The sequence below is a fragment of the Equus przewalskii genome, chromosome 2 (genome assembly GCF_037783145.1).
Source record: "Equus przewalskii isolate Varuska chromosome 2, EquPr2, whole genome shotgun sequence".
Taxonomy (NCBI): domain Eukaryota; kingdom Metazoa; phylum Chordata; class Mammalia; order Perissodactyla; family Equidae; genus Equus; species Equus przewalskii.
In genome coordinates this window covers 60,235,802-60,254,546 of record NC_091832.1, presented here as the reverse complement: position 1 = coordinate 60,254,546, position 18,745 = coordinate 60,235,802, and the positions used below count along the sequence as shown (strand labels likewise).

The 18,745-nt window shown below is 46.6% G+C and overlaps 1 protein-coding gene across 3 annotated transcripts; it reads right to left on the bottom strand.

The window, feature by feature from the left end:
• Window positions 1-639: 639 nt before the first annotated feature.
• Window positions 640-17,895, bottom strand: NEIL2 (nei like DNA glycosylase 2). 3 transcript variants are annotated; one of them, XM_070611439.1, is made up of 6 exons: window positions 17,607-17,821; window positions 15,585-15,724; window positions 10,583-10,698; window positions 10,032-10,384; window positions 5,468-5,664; window positions 640-3,479 (listed from the first exon to the last, which is right to left on the bottom strand). In XM_070611439.1, exons 3-6 carry the CDS (start codon window positions 10,658-10,660, stop codon window positions 3,166-3,168), a joined length of 942 nt encoding a protein of 313 aa, XP_070467540.1. In that variant the 5' UTR covers window positions 10,661-10,698; window positions 15,585-15,724; window positions 17,607-17,821; the 3' UTR covers window positions 640-3,165. The 3 variants fall into 3 exon arrangements, with proteins under 3 accessions (XP_070467540.1, XP_070467541.1, XP_070467539.1); XM_070611440.1 differs by lacking the exon at window positions 15,585-15,724 and adding an exon at window positions 15,266-15,539 and having other exon boundaries at window positions 17,607-17,771; XM_070611438.1 differs by lacking the exon at window positions 10,583-10,698 and having other exon boundaries at window positions 17,607-17,895.
• Window positions 17,896-18,745: the final 850 nt, after the last annotated feature.

Below are 18,745 nucleotides of genomic sequence, written 5' to 3'. Positions count from 1 at the left end.
GTGCCTCCAAGCCCAGCCTGCACTTGTGGGGAGCCAGCCCTACTTCCTAGTTAGGTTGTCCACACAGCTTAGATGGGGTGCAGGTCCCTCAAGCTCAGCATGCCTCAACTCGGATCCTCCTCCCCCACAGAACCTGCTCCTCTCCTTCATGATTTTCTGTATCATTTGGGAGGTGGCCTCCTCTGGCTCTCAGGTGCCAGGCTCGAGCCATCTTCAGCTCTTCCCCCTCTCCTCCCCTCCACATCTAGTCAGCTGACGGCCCTCACATCCCTCCCCTTTCCCACTTCCACTGCTGTTTCTAGTCCCATCACTTCTTTTCTTGACAACTGCAACAGCATTTTTCTCTCTTCTACAAATCACAATGGGTGTAGACCCACAGACCCACATGCAGGCCGCGGTGGTCAGCCCAGCCCAGCCCCCCATGTCTGTAGAGCCTCACCATCCCATCACTTCTTGTACTCTGGACCCACTGTATGACAGATGTTGACTTACAGGAAATGGTCTTTCTGGGTACCATCTTTGCCTCTAGCTTATGCCTGGCACTTCATGCTTATATTATCTCATATGGGTTAGAAAGATATATTTGAATGAAGAAAAAAAATATATATATATATACACACACACACACACACACATATCTTTATATAACACATACTTTATATACATAATGCGCAAGTCTGCAGACTCATCTAGATACAAACTTCAATCTATTACTCAAATAGTATTTTCAGAGCATCTGGTCTGGTAGTGGGATTTTACAGACTAATATAAGTTAAAAAAAAAAAAAAAAAAAGGAAGGAGAGATGACCTGTGAGAAGTTGAAGATTTTCTCTAAAACCCTTTTGTAGTCTGTTACGGATCATTGTGTGTCCCCGGAGCCCCCAACCCCACCCTGCCAAATTCCTGTGTTGAAGCCCTAACCACACTGTGACTGTATTTGGAGATGGAGCCATTAAAGAGGCAATTAAGGTTAAATGAAGTCTTAAGGATGGGGCTCTAATTCAATAGGACTGGGGTTCTTTTAAGAAGAAACACCAGGAGTACCTGCACACAGAGAAGGGACCATGTGAGGACACAGCAAGAAGACAGTTGTAACTCAAAGGAACTTTAGAAGAAACCAATCCTGCTGGCACCGTGATCTCAGGCTTCCAGCCTCCAGAACTATGAGAGAGTAAACTTCTCTTGTTTAAGCCACCCAGTCTGGGATATTTTGTTACGGGAGCTCTAGCTGACTAACACATAAGCCAAAAGAACTGGCACTTTTTTAAAGAGAGATAGCTAAGGTGCAAGTGTGTAAGATATGTAAAATGTGACACAAAGGAGACATGAGGAAAGCAAGAAGGATTTAGATTAGCTATAAGAATGCCGTGACTAACAGATTGCTGATGCTGGCTGCAGGCGATGGTCTGAAGAGAAAACAGACAGTGGAGACGTACATTTGAATGCAGGTTCAAACGATGCTTTGAGAAGTTTTGGAGATCCTAATGGAAAATAATACCAATTTGTACACCATATTCCAAAGAATAGTAAAGGCAAAAAGGGTTTCATGGTAAAATAAGGTTTGGAAATACTGGGTGGCGCTAACTAAAACAGTCTGCTTTACTGTGGAACTTCCTGGAGCCTTTATGAGCTCCATGAAGCTCCAAGAGTGGGAGATGGCATGCAGTGTTTCTCAAACTTATTTGATCACAGAACCCTTCATCTGTAAGACACCACGGGTGATGCTTCCTCCTTGGATCACATTCCAGAGCTGATGGATCAAAGACAACTTGGCGACTTTGAGGGACATACCCCCAGTGACTTCGGCGAGGACTTGGCCACATCCCGTGGTGCAGCTCCCGAGGCCCCACATGGAGTGGCTACAATGGAGTGGGTGATCAGTGCACGCCCTTGGTCTGTTAACCGTGTGATCTTAAGCAAATTCCTCAGCCTCTCCAGACTTCAGTTTCCTTATCTGTACAAGGACATAAGACTGAGTACCTATCTTCATGGGGTTTTTGCAGATTATATGGCAAGAACTAAGCTAAGTGCTTTACATGCTAAGCACTCAGTATTTATTAACTATTACACAGGTTAGAGGTATGCTAGCAAGTGGCTTTTCCCACTGTTGACAACACTCAATGACTTAAGACAGATGAGAGTAAAGGAAAACCAGAAATATCAGCGACTGTTTTCAGTTTCACTCACACAAATCACTATCTTCTCCATGCCAGAGGCTGGGTCCACAGAACTGAAATCCATGTTTGCTTCACCAGATGTCCTGCCAGCGCAGGGCACCAGGGGCAGAAGAGCAGGTGTGTGTTCACCCAACTCCCAGCCCTGCTCCTTTCAAGGGGACCCATTAGGCCAACTCAACAAGTCCAACATGGCTGGCTGGCCACCTTCACAAAGATGCTCAGTTACTTGGTGTAAAAGTCTTTGCTGCCAAATAAAGACAGTAACAGAAAATAACAGAGGGCTTTATTTTTATGTCACTGTCCTGGTTTCTTCCAGCTGTTGCTAATAGCCTGACAGTGTGTCTCTACAACTCTTGCTTGATTCCAACATTGTTTAAATTATCAGTCACAAATATACCTCCTTGAAGAGAAAACAAGTAGCTTTTTTCTAAAGCCCACTGGGCACACCAGGAAAGTGGCCAGCTCTCCGGTCGCCCTCTTCCCTCCATCCCTTCTCCTGGCGTCTCCATCCCACGGGAAGAGACCAGGCAGCAGGCTGAATCCAAGCACTGCTCTCATGCTACTGCATCCTTACCCCTGGATCCCTCTAGGGCAATGAAGAAATGTTTCTTAAATGGAGGGCCTTAAACAACCGATGTTTCCAAAACAAAACCAAACACCTGCACAGCAATGTTGGGGCACAGCTGTTTTCCACCGGCTTTCAGTTTCATTGCCCCACTGTCCTGGGAGGTTTTTCATGATGATTTTTCTCATCTTTCACAATGGTAGAATTAGACAGGAAAAATCAACCAAACTAAAAAAGAAAAACATCTAGTCCTGCGGAAACTGTCTTAGACATAACTCCAGATAACAGTACTGACAATGCCCTGCCCCACCGTGCCCTCTAATTCCTGTACCCGGTCCCAAGCCCTGCCCACGCCCCTTTCTGGACACTCAGACATCACGGTCCCCAAAAGATGAGGTTCTGTGAAGAAGGTGCCCGAGCGTCTTAAGGGAGCTGGACTTGCTCCGGCTGGCTGGGTGGCAATCTGGGCTGGCACTGTGGGCACCACCAGGTGAGCCTCCGGAAGCCACCTGGAGGCCCAAAGGCCTCCTTCATGACCTGGTGCCCAGCAGGGCACTGCTCCTTCTGGTAGATCTGCGTGTGCTGCTGTTTGCCCTGGAACTTGCCCTGAAGCCAGTCTGCACTGAACTCCACCACATGATCCAGGAGGACCTCAAGTCGTGGAGGACTGAGGAGCGAACCGAGAGAAAGGGGATGGATCCCAGCTCTGTACAAGGCTTCATTCTTAATGATGTTCCCTGGAAGAAAGCAGGGAGAGGACAAGGGAAGAAAAAAAAGACACGTCCACAAGTTAATATAGTAAAGCGAAGCTGGTATGATGGCCACACGGGAGTGCCTCAGAAGACCTGGAACCAGCTCTGCCGTGTACCAGGGGCTCCTGCACAAGTCACATATTCTCTGAGTCAACTTCCCTGTCTGCAAAGTGGGTTTGCTAACACTTACTTTGAAGGTTGTTGTGAAGATGAAATGGAATGAAATAAAACTCATGCGTGGCCCATGTTACAGCAAAGAGATTCTCAAAATGGGCTCTGAAACCTGACTGCCTGGATTTGAATCTGAGCTCAACCAGATCCTAGCTATGTGACCCTGGTAAGTTCCTTAGCTTCTTTAAATGTCAGTCTCCTTATGTGTAAAATGGAGATAGGTTACCTGGTTTTTGTGAGCAGTAAATGAGGATTTTCACACATACACATGCACACACACACAAATGCTGAGCACAGTGGCTGGTACATAAAAAGCACTCAATAAATATTAGCTGCTATTGTTTGAAATGTCGAGCAGAACGCCTGAAATACAGAAAGTGTTTGAAAGGTATTATTTTATTATTTTTCTACCCTTGCCTCATTCTCTGTGAAGCTAGCCTTGATCCCTCCTTCCAGGATCAACCACTCTCTTCAAAATGTTCCAACACTTTCTTGAACCTCTACCAGGCATTTATCACAATCTATCTCAAGTCACAGTGACCTGAGTCCATGCTTGCTGGGCCACCAGGCAACAGTCTCCCCAAGGAGAGAAGGTGAGCTTGGTAGAGGGCAGCCATTCAGCACGCGTGAAGTGAACAATGAATGAAATTACTGCTCTTTCCAAGAGCTTCATCATCACGCTCCTGGTTGCACATAAAACTTCTTTCTAAAATTCACTGGCGACCACCTGGATTCATGTCGGCTGTACCGTTTACTAACAATCTGTCCTTTGCTTTAGTTTCTTCATCTGAATAAAAGGAAAAGGAATAAATAACTATCTTACGCAATAGCAGTAAGGATGAAATCATGTGCCTGGCATGTTAGACTCATGGAGAAAATGTTGGCTGTTATACTACTGTTAGTAATAACAACAAGTTAGTAGAGCATTAGCTCTTGCTATATATACCCCAAAGGCACTTCTGGAAGCCTCTTTGCCCCTGAGGGTGCAGGGACTCCCACAGTCCTAACATGATGCAAGGCCACTATCTGGTGAGCCACCGAGGCTCCTCCCCATCATGAGGTGAGCTGTGCCTGCAGCAGACAAAATCAGGCCTTGGATATAAGGTGACTCTGCCATCACCAGCTCACCCACCTGCCTCGGCACATATCACAGGTGCACTTGTTCCCTCAGTGTGGCAATAAGAACGGTAGGTTCTTGTAGTCCAGCTAATTAGCTGTTCTAGTTTTCAAATGGCTCAGCTCTTCTCCCCACCTCAAAATGTTCACAGCTTCACTGCTCAGGACACTTGAACAGAGAGAGGGAAGCTACTTCTTCATTCATGTCTTATAAGATCCCGATGTAGACCTGAGACATCTGTGCTTTGTCCAGCAGGCAGCTCCATCTGCCCAGGAGCGGCCCCCGTTAGCGAATGTCCCTTAGCAAGTGGCACAGCTTTCAGTTCCTGGCAGACATGGGTCCAGCACTTCCTGTGTACCAGGCACTGGGCCAGGCAGTGGAGGATCCAAGGAGAGAGGAGACACGACCCTGCCCTTTGGGAGGTCATGCTCACTGTGGCTGTCAGGCAGACTACAACCGATAAGACAAGTAGGGTGTGAATTCTGAAGGTAGGAGAGAAGCTAGAAATTACCTAATCTAACGTCCTCAGTTTAAAAACATGGGAAATGAAGCTAAAGAGACTAAGTGATCACCTCGAGACCAGCAGTGAGGGCACCACAGGGGTGGTTCTGTTTTGAGCCTTCCAGTCAAACGACCTGTCTATTAAATCACTCTGTGGGGCTCAACCCTTTCCCATCAGTCATACCTAAGCCTGAGAAGTATCTTTGGTCCAACAATGTATAGCAGACAGGCTGCTCCTGGCCCAGAGCTTCCAGGGCTTGTCCTCGATGGAACTTTTCAGACAAGATGTCAGAGGTGGGTCTGACCACTGGGGAAGAGCTCCAAGACATCTGACAATTATAAAATGCCAGGAAGCCACCACCACCAAAGTGCAGGACCAACCTGGGGAGAAAGAAAAGACTTTAAGTGCATACAACGGCAACTGTATCTAAGTAGAAAATGTACAGGTCACACGCACCTACAGCTCCCACTCCACAGTCAGGATTAACCTACAGAAGCTAAGGTCCCAAAGGAGAAAAGGGATGGCTCTGCCAGGATCATAAAAATCTCAGGGCTAAATGGAGTAATTAAAAGAAAACATACATATCTCTCCATTTGTCTGATCATAGCAGAACATGTTCACTGAAGACAATTTGGGACATATAGAAAAGTCTGAAGTTCAGGAGGTGTGGCTACCTGCATAAAAAGCAGGGCTTGTTAGGAAGGAGGGTAGAGAAATGGATGCTGAAGAGGAACCACTCCCAGGCAAGATTTACCAAGCAAGTGTGGGTACTCCCATGGGCTTCCTAAATCCCAAGGACAGAGGAGAAACCTTTGAACTTTGATAAAGAAACAACAGGTAACTTTGTAGGGGAACATAATCAGGCTGGAATTGGACTCCACATCTGAAGGAGAATGATTCATCTATCTGACCTAGGTGGTACTCTTATGTGAAAGTAAAAGGACAAATTTAGAGGAAGAGGGACTTGGAAAGACTATCTGCACAAAGTATCTGAGGTAATTAACTACTCAAGAATAAATACACACCCTGGGAAATTAAATCAGCCAGGATCTCAAGACAGGGGGAGATGAAGAGGACAGGACACAATGAGCAGCACTAGATTTTCTAACGTTTATTGTGAAATCCTAAAAGAATTATGATTATGATGTACAACTGAGAACTGTAATACAATGTCAGGAAAGAGTTCTTGAAACAAAAGATACCTATTAACATGTTTTTAATATTAATTAATTTAATTATATGTGATTAACAAGATAGTATAATTCATTCATTAACAATCTGGAACTAAAATTCTAAACCCTCTCGGCAAACGCAGGAGATGGGGTGGATACGACAGAAAAGAAGTCGTGAAGCAGAAATCTTTTAAAGGTCTCATCTCAGAGGAATGAAGGACAGTGAGCAAAATACCAGTTTCAATAATAAAGGAGAAGAATTATTAATTTAATGTTATTAAAAATTTGGTATTTATTAACTCAGAAAAAAATAGAGATATAATTTCAAAATAATATTATTAATAACAGAGTAAAGATGAATAGCAATACTTCCCAATTAACAGGGGTAAAAAAAGAAAAGAAACTTGATAAATCCAACAGAAGAAAAGGAAAGCTGGTACAAAACAGCAAATGGAAGAAAATCCAACGACCACGGTTATCCCAGTTCAAAACAAAGAATTTCAGTTTGAGTTTAAAGAGATACAAACCCAGCTACTCACCGTTTGTAAGGAGCATACCTAAAATAAGTAAGAACACACACCTACAACTAAGGGGAAAAAGACCAACGTGGGGGCCAGCCGAACACAGAGCAGTACTATTAACATCAAGAAAAGCAGAATTTAAGACCACAGGCAAAGAGAGGGTATCTTATTGTTTATTAATGAAGCTGCTATGAACCTCTGAGAAGCAGGGACCTGATGCCAGGGACCCCAGGGCAGCAAAAACAAATGAAACACTTAGAAAGAGGAGAAACCACATAAAACCACAATCACCCGGGGGACTTTAATGCCCCTCTTCCCAAGTTTGGCACCTTAAGTAAACAAAAAGTAGTCAGAATGGCTATTATCAAAAAGACAAGAAATAACAAGTGCTGGAAAGGATGGGGAGAAAAGAGAACCCTCAAGCACAGTTGGTGGGAACGTTAACTGGTGCAGCCACTAGTAAAAACAGTACGGAGGGTTCCCAAAAAATGAAGAATAGAACTACCATATGATCCAGCTATTCCACCTCTGAGTATTTACTGAAACACAAAAACACTAATTTGAAAAGATATATACACCACTATGTTCATTGCAGCATTATTTATAATAGACAAGAAATAGAAACACTTAAGTCCCCTCAACAGATGAACGGATAAAGAAGATGTGGTGTGTGTGTGTGTATATATATATATATATATAAAATGAACTATTACTCAGCCATAAAAAAGAAGGAAATTTTGCCACTTAACATGGATGGACCTTGAGGGTATTATGCTAAGCAAAATACTCAGACAGAGAAATTTAAATACTGTATGATTTCACTCATGTGCAAACTAAAAAAAACAAAACAAATGAACAAATAAAATAAAAACAAACTCATAGATACAGAAAACAGATTGGTGGTCACCAGAGGTGAAGGGGTTGGGGAGGGAGAAAGAGGCAAAGGGAATCAACTATACGGTGATGGGTGATAACTAGATGGTAGTGGTGGATCACTATGTAGGGTGAACAATACCGAATCATAAAGCTGTACACCTGAAACTTATACAATTGTTTTAAAAGGTAAAAAAAAAAAAAAATGAGCAAGCACAGAAAGATTTTGAGTTAGCAAAACAATAACCCGTTCTTAACATATACAGAATGTTTTACTTTTAACGAACAGAGTACCTTCATTTATGTACATAAAATATATCCACAGATCAATGCTGTGTTTGGCCGGCTGCAAATCTTAATAGATGCCAAAAGTCAAAAATCTACAGGCTGACATCCTGAACATAATCCAATAAAAAATTACAACAAAACAAAACAAAGGCCCAAACACTCAAGCATTTGGAAAATTAGGAAATATTTTTCCACATAGATAGAGTATATAAAACTAATATCATTTGTGTGAAAGACCAACAAAGTAGATAAAACTCTAGCAAACCTAATTAAGAAAAAAAGCGGAGGGGGGGGGGGGCCAGGCGCGTGGTGTAGCGGTTAAGTTTGGTGTGCTCTGCTTCAGCAGCTTGGTTTTGGATCCCGGGGAATGGACCTACACCACTCGCCATCCGTGCTGTGACAGTGACCCACATACAAAGTGGAGGAAGACTGACACAGATGTTAGCTCAGGGCTAATCTTCCTCAAGCTAAAAAAAGAAAAGAGGAGGATTCACAATGGATGTTAGCTCAGAGCTAAGTTTCCTCACCAAAAAAAGAAACTAAAAAAAAAAGAGAAAGAAAAAAGGGATACGGGGACAAAGCAAAATATAAAATATGAAGAATCAGAAAGGAGACATAACATGACAAGAAGAGATTAAAAAATAAGTGCATGATACGTGTAAAAATAAACATGAAAACCTGGGGTGAGCTTTGTTACTGGAAGAGCACTTCCATTCCCCTGGCTGGTGACTAACTCAGGAACCAGGGCAGGAGCCGGCTTCGGACCCTGAGAGGTTTGCTGGGAGCTCTGAGGAAGCTCCCCTTGCTCACCCAAACTTCTAGAACGACTCTCTCTCTCCCTCTTCTCTCGTGTGGACATGAGGCCGGGAACTGCGAGAGCCCCTTGCTGCTGGTCTAAGGACAAAACTAACACGCGGGAAAGTGAGAGGACTTGAAAGTCACAAGGACGTGAAGCCAGAAGCAGGGAACTGAGGCAACACCAAAGCTTACCCTCCCTGTGAGCTTCCCATCACGTGAGCCAAAAATCTCCTCACCACATAAGCCAGTCTGAGTAATTGTTACAGTCCAAAGCATCTGATTGGCCCTACATCATACCATAAATGAAGACTACAGTTCTGAACATTAAAAATATATATAATTATGAGATTTTAGAAAAGAGAAAAGTAGTGTGACTTTTGGGTAGAAGGGGCCTTGTTTAGCAAGAGGAGAAAACTTAAGAGCTACTCAGGAAAATACTGACCACTGACACAAAAAAATTAAAAACCCTGAATACCAAAACACACAAACACTGACTCGAACCAACACTGACACCACGTATCACAAAGGTTAACACATAATATCCAAAAGCCCCGACAAATTGATAAGAAGTACACGAACAACTCAGTGCCCGTGAGAATTCAGGCAGGCGAGCACTCTGGCAAGGCCACACGATGTTCATTCTCTCTGACCAGGAGTGACTCCTCTAGGAATCTACACTGAGGAAATAATCCTGAACATGGATACCGTTTTACGCACCAAGATATTCTTCTCAACATTGAGATTAAAACCCGGGACAACACTGTCCCTAAATTCAGAGCGTACTAGTCAAGCCACACAACGCGCTTCAGAGACCTCCCCCACTCAAGGGCCATGTTTGTTGGGAAAGTTGTCCCCTTCTCTGGGCTGCCCCAGGATGTCACCATCCCTCTCTGGGTGCACACACAGTCTACTTTCTACTATAGGCAGAGGGAGAAGTACCCTCTCTCTCCTCGGAAGCAGGCTACTGGGGAGGAGGTTGGATGTCCCCCGAGTACCCGCAGAGCCCAGCCCAGGCCCGCCCGGCACGGTGGGGGCTGTGTAGAACCCTGCAGAGCCTCAGACCACAGCCCTCGGCCTGCTCAGCCACGCCATTACCTTGGAACCGGGTCCCTCCAGTCTCCCCTCTTGTTTGCTTTCTTCGCTCTGGAGAACTCATTCACCCAAATGCTGCCAAACAAACCAAAGCGGACCTGCAGCCACCTCTCAGCTCCTCCTGCAGGGCCGTCTCCCCCTAAACACTCCAAAGCATCCTCTCCACCGGGGACAACAACCTCCCGGGACTGGGAGGGCTGGTCAGTGTTCTGGCTGTTGGGCCCCAAGGCCTGCTTTTGGTCCCCAGCCTCTTCCTTTCTCTCTCCTTTTTGTAGAGACTCTGGGAGTGGGTTGTTGCCAGAGGATCCGATTTCTTCATCTGGATCAAATCTAAGGAATAATTTCTTTCCGTGGACCTAGAAAAAAATGAACATGGTCTAAGCCTTTGGTATAGACTTGTTTGTGTCTCCCCAAAATTCATATGTTGAAAACCTAACTGGCAATGTGATGGTATCTGGAGGTGGGGCCTCTGGGAGGTGATTAGCTTATGAGGGTAGAGCCCTCATGAATGGGATTAGTGCCCTTATAAAAGAGACCCCAGAGAGCTCCCTCACCCCTTTCTGCCATGTGAGGACACAGCGGGAAGATGGCCATCTATGACGCAGGAAGTGAGCTCTCATCAGATACTGCATCTGCCAGCACCCTGATCTTGGACTTCCAGCCTCCGGAACTGTGAGAAATAAATTTCAGTTCTTCATAAGCCACCCAGTCTGTGGTACTCTGTTATAGGAATCCAAATGGACTAAGAGAGCCTTACAGACTCAGAAAGGGGAAGACAGAAGAGGTGCTTACGGACATTTATCCTAATGCAATTTCTCCCTTCTTGCCTCTTCCATGAAGCTTTCCCAAGTTGACTATTTTGGACTTGCCTTTTGCTCTTTGCTCCAGTGGTGTGGGCAGTTAGCATACGGTTTTCAATGTGATTGCAAGCTAATGGAATAACTAGATTAGCAATGAAATAGATCCATGCTAGACAGCACAGCCACCTAGAACACCTGAGGAGAAATGCTCCCAGTTTTTTCATGGATTAGCTAAGTAATAAGTACAAACTGTCATTCGTATATTAGAAATAATTAGCACACACACACACGGGCCACACACAAATTGACAGCAGCTAAAGACAACACATTGTAAAATTTGGTACCCCTCACCACCCCCCTGAAATTAGATTTGACAGAAGTAAGGGCCACAAGAGAACTCAATAAAAAAGACTACAATCAATAAAAATTGAATACTGACACAAAAATTGATCAATGAATCAAACCAACACCATTTCCTTTCCACGTATAAGGAAAAGAATTCACTTCATCCCAATGAAAATTATTTCAGTAAAAGAAAATGAGAATAGGGGATGGCCCCATGGCCGAGTGGTTAAGTTCGCGTGCTCCGCTGCAGGCGGTCCAGTGTTTCGTTGGTTCGAATCCTGGGCGCGGACATGGCACTGCTCATCAAACCATGCTGAGGCAGCATCCCACATGCCACAACCAGAAGGACCCACAACTAAGAATATACAACTATGTACCAGGGGGCTTTGGAGAGAAAAAGGAAAAAAATAAAATTAAAAAAAAAAAAAAAAGAAAACGAGAATAGAAAATGTGTGTATAAGAATATTCCAGCTGCTTTGTATTCCATTTTCACACTGCTAGCTCTAGCATGTAACATGTATGTGGCCAGATCCTGGGATGGGCCTGTTGTACACGACCTGAAATTCACGGAGTCTTTTAAAGAGTTAAAACCAAAATATCTGGAGCCAGCCCTGATGGCCCGGCAGTTAAAGTTCGGCATGCTCCACTTTGATGGCCTGGGTTCGCTTCTTGGTCATGGAACCACACGATCCATCTGTCAGTTGCCATGCTGTGGTGGCAGCTCACACAGAAGAACTAGAACAACTTACAACTAGGATATGCAACCATGCACTGGGGTTTTGGGGAGGGGAGAAAAAAAAAAGAGGAAGACCGGCAATAGATGCTGGTTCAGGACAAACCTTTCCCTGAAAAAAAATAAATAAAAATCTGGCACTAATAATGGAAATGCCTGTGCTACTTTTTTGACCACCAAAGGTACAAACTTAAAGATCACAGTTCTGATATGATCAATTTGTCAATTAGTATAAAATTACAACTGCAGCAGACTTTTGAAATCCTCTCCCCAAAAGAGGGCATTACCTTTCTAAATAATTCCAGAATAAGTTATCTGCAAATCTGAGCACAGCCGTTTGCTGGCACATATTAGAAATGGTTTAACGGAGCTACTACATAAAAAACTGAGCAAGGAATTAAGTGGGCATAACAGAATTTGTTCCAGAAAACACTTTCTCGATGGAAATTCACCAACACTGGTATAATGTGGATGAAAGTATTTGTCAAATGACCCTCAGGGTCAAAACATTTACCTGGTCGAAAATCCCTAGGTCAGGATTTCCTTGTACGTTGTCCAACTTCGGCAATTTCTACTGTCCCTCTTTTAAATTCCTGTGACACTGCAGTTACTTCAATTAACTGATGGTTAACTGAGCTCATACTGTGTGCCAGGCAGTGTGCTAGGCTCTGAGGGCACACAGAGGAGTAAGTCTCCACTCCTTCCTTCTAGGAACTCGGTACTTAAAGGGAAGGAAGTTCTGACATATGCTACAACACGATGAACCTTCAAAACATTATGCTGGATGAAAGAAGCCAGTCACAAAAAAACACACATTCCATGATTGCATGCACGTGAAATATCCAAAAGAAGGGAAATTTACAGAGACAGAAAATAGATTAGTGGGTGCTTATGGCTGGGAATGGAGGGTTGGGGCGAAATGGGGAGTGACTGCTAATGGGCACAACGTTTCTTTTTGGGCTGATAAAAATGTTCTAAAATTGATTGTGGTGATGGCTGTACAACTCTCTATGAAGATACTAAAAGTCACTGAATTACACATTTAAAAGGGTGAACTGTATGTTATGTAAATTACATCTCAATCAAGCTTTTAAGTATTTTTTAAAAACTGGAAGATTGAGTAAAAGTCTAAATATGTAGTGCGGTTTGATCCCTAGATCTCCCACCCCACCCAAACTAGGATGGGACAGAAACATTAACAGCCATGCGAGGACTCATTTATCTCCCACGCATCTGTTTTCAGGCAATGCCTGGAGTGTGTGCTCTGCGAAATGAGAGGATAAAACGGAAGAGAAGATGCTACGGACCATGTGTAGACAGACTGCTGCCTGTCTCCCAGTATCCCTCTCTTCTCTCCTCCCTACTAACAAATCTACTGATTGATGGGGACCTCAGTACACTCGCTAAAAATCTCCCAGCCTCCCTTACAGATGGGGTGGCCAGTGAGATGTACACAGGAGTGGTCAAATGTGGTTTCCAGAAACGCTCTTTAAAATGCTTACAGGTCTGTTCTGCCCTTTCCTCCTTCCTTCCTGCCTAGAATGCAGATGTAATGGTTAGAATCCCAGCTGCCATGTTACCATCATGAGGACGAGGGCCACACCCAGGGAGGGGAGAACAGGAGAAGCTTTGTCCCCAGTGATCTCATGTCATTCCCATACCACCCTGGACCACCTCCTCTGGATTTCGCATTACATGAAGAGGAAAGAAAAAAATCCTGACTTGTGTAAGCCACTCTTCTAAGTCTGTTATGAGTAATTAAATACTGATACAGCAACTAGATAGCTGACAAGGACAGTGAAGAGACATACCAGAAAAACAGCTGGCACAGAGTGGAGCCAGTATTTTCCCTGCCTCGTTAACCAACCTTGCTCATTCTATCTCCATTTTCCTCTCTGTAACTGCTTCTCAAACCTGAAATGCCCTTTCCTCTCATTTTGGTCCATCTAAATCCTCCTGCCTTCAAGGTCCAACTCAAGTCCCACCTCCTTTATGACATCTTTTCCTCCAGGCCCCAAGGACGCCATCTCTTCATGTCAAGGCCCTCAGCTGAGGCTTATCCGTATGCTCGCCTCCTCCCTATTTATTGTTACCTAACAGTTTCGCCTATGGAGACATATGTCTTACCTTCCAAGTTCAATTCTCAGTTCCTCAGGGGAGAAGACTCACCGACAGAAGCACAGAGAAGGGATCCCACTTACTACCCACTACTACTACATGCCAGGTAGTCCCCAAGGCCACCTCCTTCAGGCTTCCTTGGCCTCCTCACATCACAGACTGCTGCCTTGGTTTACTGGGAAAGCAGCTTCCAGTTCCATCTCAAGGCTCCCTTCCCACACACTCATCTGTCCACTCAGCCATTCAGTAAATATTCTCCGAGATGGCTCTGGGACGGGCACCATGCTAAGTACTGGGGATCCAGAGACGAAGGGATATAATCCTCCCCTGCGAACCTTACAGGACAGACTGGACAAACAGTCCCAATGCTCTTGTGGGAAGAACATGGACCTGGAGGTCAGGAGGCCTGGCCCCAGTCTCTGTCCCTTGCTAGCTACGTCAACTCGGGCTAAGTGCTCCCCTCTCTGAGCCCCTGTCTCCAAACACAGAAAATACAAGTGAATGTCTAGAAGACCTCTCCCAGTTCTAACCAGGAATGGTTTTACGGCCCCTGGGGAGTGTGTGTCTGCGTGGTAGGTAGTTTATCCCCATTTCACAACTGCAGAAACCAGAGCTAAGTCATTACGTAACTCGCCTAGGAGCACACAGCTGAGCAGCAGCAGAGCTCATTTATTTTTTCTACAGCCAATTACTATATGCTTCTAAGCACTCTAAGTGCCTAAGCACTCAGCTAGGCGCTCAGGATACCGTATTAATGAGGACACAGCCTCTGCCCTGTTTATCTGTCTCCTCCACTCAGCAAGCAACGCAAACTCAGCAATGAGGGTCCAACAGGAGGAAGCAGTACAGGGGGTCCTGGAAGCACAAAGAAGTCTCTCTCCCCCGACCTAGAGCAGGCAGGGCAGGCTTCTCAGAGAATGTGATGGCAAGGCTGAATCCAGAACAAAGACTAGGAATTACCACGATAACATGAGGGACAAGAATGGGGTCAGAGTCGGGAGGAAAACGAAGACCTGCCCAAGCAGGGGAGCAGACTGTCAAAATAAGGGGCAAGAAGGACTGTTAGAGGAGCTCCAGATAGTTCAATATGATTGGAAGAGAGAGTAAGAAGCAGGCTAGAGAGGGAGGCACGAGTCAGTCCACAAGGTACCCTGTGCCTCCCTTGAAGGAATTCTGACTTATGCCCAGGGCAAAGGTGAGTCGGGTGGAACCTAGATCAGAAGGCTTGGCTCTTTCCTTACCTCCTTGCTGGCCCAGTGGGATTAAACATGATTCCCAACCAAAGGTGCACATCAGAGTCAGCTGGAGTGATCAGAATCTCTAGCTCATGCATGTATATTTTTTACAGTCCCACAGGTCACTGTGATGCTCACTTCTGGCTGAGAAACGTTGGCTGGAAAGAGGAGGAGCTGCGTGGAGTCCGAGTGTGGGTGCCTTGGGTTCAAGGAAATGATGCATGAAAAGTCTTGAGATAAAATTCTAGGGGAGGCACAGCTGCTGATGAAGCCAGGACACCTGTGTGACATATCAGACAAGCCCAGCCTAAGAGGATGAACTCACCTGGGTGTCCTGGAGCCACAGGGACTGAAAGCTGGCAGGGTTTAGCTTCTTACTGCTGCCACCTGTTCTGACCACCTGCTGCCCCACAAAGGGGGAGACCAAATGGTGAAACTTCCTCACAGATGGCCCTTCTGGCATCCCTGCAGGCAGAAATGGGGGAAAGAGGCCACTGACTTAGCTAGTTTTTTTCTAGCAGTTCTAATGGGTGCCAAACTCCAAGCTTTCAAGCAGCTACTTTTTGCCACCAACTTTAAGAGTATCTATGGCCAAAAAGGGAGTGTGGCTGGGGAGGGCAGTCAGACCAAAGAGAAGGACCAGCTGTGGCAGGGCGCAGGCCAGCTTCCCAAGAATGGTTTCCCTTTCCAGCCCTTCTCATCTTTCTTCAGGCAGCAAACACTTATTAAGCACCAACAGTGTGCTCAGCATCATCTCATGGGCGCCCTCCGCTCTGATCCTGTGGCAGCTTGAACAGGAGCTGGACTTTGCTACTTTTTGCCTGTACTGTGGGCCCCTAACTCATCTCCACACTTTCTCTGTCCTCTCCTTTCTGCCCCTCAAAACCAATCCTCCCAACCCACTGCTGCTGATTTATTTGCCCCTTCAGCGGAGAGATGGTCACAGAAGAGAAAGCTGTAAGGGACACAAGGACATATGTGGATCCAGCTCTTCCAGGACCACGCCCTAGTAGAGGCACGGTGGATGTGATGACAATGCAGAGCTCAGAATCAGGACAAGTGCAGGCATGGGGTCATGTTGGTTCAGAGCAGGGAGAGGCCACATCCAACTTAACTACAAATAATTGTCCACGGTAAGTGAGGAACAACTGGGGTTCCTCAGGTAGGGTTATCTGTGACCCCCATCTCTCCCTGCTCCAAATCATCCAAGTTCGCTGAGAACTTGTGCATAAGGCGTCCAGGTGTCTGAGTCTGAGTGGTCTGCATCCCGCCTGTCAGACACAGAAGTGCCCCCCACCCTTACCCAGGGGACGCTACTTAACCACCTGCTCCTCACCTGCACAAGTTTCTATAAGTTATGATGAAAACCCAAAGAACTAAGGAGGTACCTGGCATGGTGGGAGCTACTGTATTTCAACAACTCTAAAAAACATTTTAAAATCTCTGAAATGGGGATGCCTCTTACAATCCATGCTTTCGTCTAGTTTAATTGGCAGCACATTCACGGACGTGTATTTTAAATTTGATGCTACTTAGAGTCGCTAAAATGTAGAAATATTTCCCCTAATCAAACCTTCAAGACACTCAAGAGGCTATCCTGACAAAACCGCGGGGCCGCAAGGAGGCTTGCCATTCCGCAGCCGACCTTAACCTCAACCAGCTCTCCGTGCCCTGGTCATCTCCAAAAGAGGAAGCTTCTGGAAAGCCTCCCTCTGAAGCGCACTTAGTCCTTAAAAATCTCTCGACACCCGGGCATGTTTCTTTTAGGTATATTTACGGAGCTGGAAAACTGAGCAGCAAGTTGCCGCTACCATCGCCTTAAAAGATTAGAACCAGAAGGGAAAGAGATTTGGTGGACAAACCATGCCCACCTTCAAGTCCCCTCCCTCAAGCTGTTCACCGCGGCGAGGCTGGGTAATGGCTCGCTATCGGACCACGCTGAAAGCAGGAGAGGAGAGGGGCGTCACCTGCGTCCTCTTTTCTAAAGTCAATCATTCATTCCCGGAGGGAGAGTCTAAAACGGCTGCTTTTCCCAACTCTCTTGGGGGTCAGCGGGGAGAGAGGTGGACCCAGAGACGAGGCTGGAGGGCCCTGGGGGCCTCGCAGCGGGGAAATGCACGGAGGCACAGTGGCAAACAAACAAATTCGGCCCGGGGCGCGGGCTCCATCAGGGACGCTTCTAAAACGTTCAGTAACTCAGGTTCCACGCCGCGAACAGGGTGAGGACGCCGCGCGCAGGCCGCCGTACGGCCGGGGAAAGCCCTGCCTTTAGGATGGAGGGCCCGCCGGCCCGCTCCCCCAGCTCCCCGCCGCGCAGGCCACGGGGAGCGCGGCCGGCAGAACTCACCGGCTCCGGGCCCGCGGCCCCTCGGCTCGGCCCTGCAAGGCCCAGCGCCGGCGAAGGCGGGGACGAGTCGGCCGCCGCGGAGGTCGGTCCGCGGGTTGGGGTTGGGGGCAAGGGGCGTGGCGCCACGCTCCTCCCTCGGGGGTCCGGGCGCGGGGGCAGAGCGGGGCGCCGCCCCGGGGTGAGCGCTGGAGGCGGGGCTCTGTCCTGGAGCGGGCGGGGCGAGCGCGCGGCTCCTCCCCTAAGAGGGCCGCTGGAGGCTGGGAGGCGGCCGAGGGTCGGTGTCGAGCGCGGGGGTGGGAGGCGGGCGGAGAAAGACCGAGACGGAGCCGGTGGTGGAAGGAAGCCAGCCGCCCTTGGAAAGTGGATTGTCTTACTGAGACAGACGGTTATAGAGAAAAGTTGCTGAATAGGAGCGCTTTGGTTGTTTCAGGCAGAGGCGAGCTTTTGAGCTGATTTGACTCGGCTTCCAAGCCCAGCGAGGTAATTGTGAAAAAGAAACAGGTTGTCAGGAAATTGTCATGAAACTTTTGGGGGGGGGGGGAATCTTTCACTTTATGTTATTTAAATATTATTATTTGAATTTTTACCATAAACAGATTTTCCTTTAAAAGTAATATTTGTATATTAAATTATCTCAAAGAATAAAAGAGAGAAAATAGTAGACTATTTCAAAATAAGTATGTTCCTTTGTTAGCTCTCCAAAGAGGATGAGGAGCTGACACTTTCCAAGAAGTCAGCAGGGAAGTTCAGAAGTGCAGGAGCAGGTATTCCAGAAACTGTCCCGGATGGCAGGCACCCTGGACCATAGCTGAGTCCTTGGGAGGACTTGGCCAGCACGGGGAGGCAGGCCCAGTCCCTCCTCGGACAGGTGGCCTTCTGAAGGGGCGAGGGCAGGAAGTGAGGAGAGGAAGGCAGGGAAGGCCTGGGGTGCTGGTACCCACGGTCCTCAGCACACAGGAACTCTAGAGACAGAGGTGAGATTTGAGGACATGGAGTTTCCAAGAGGGATCCCCCCAGAGCCTTCTGGTCTCCCTCTTTCTCTATCTGGCCTCCTCTGGAGAACATCCCTATCACAGGATGCCCCCTGCTGTAGGATCGGGCACACCCCACCAGTAGCTGCTGGAGCCCCCAACTCCCCA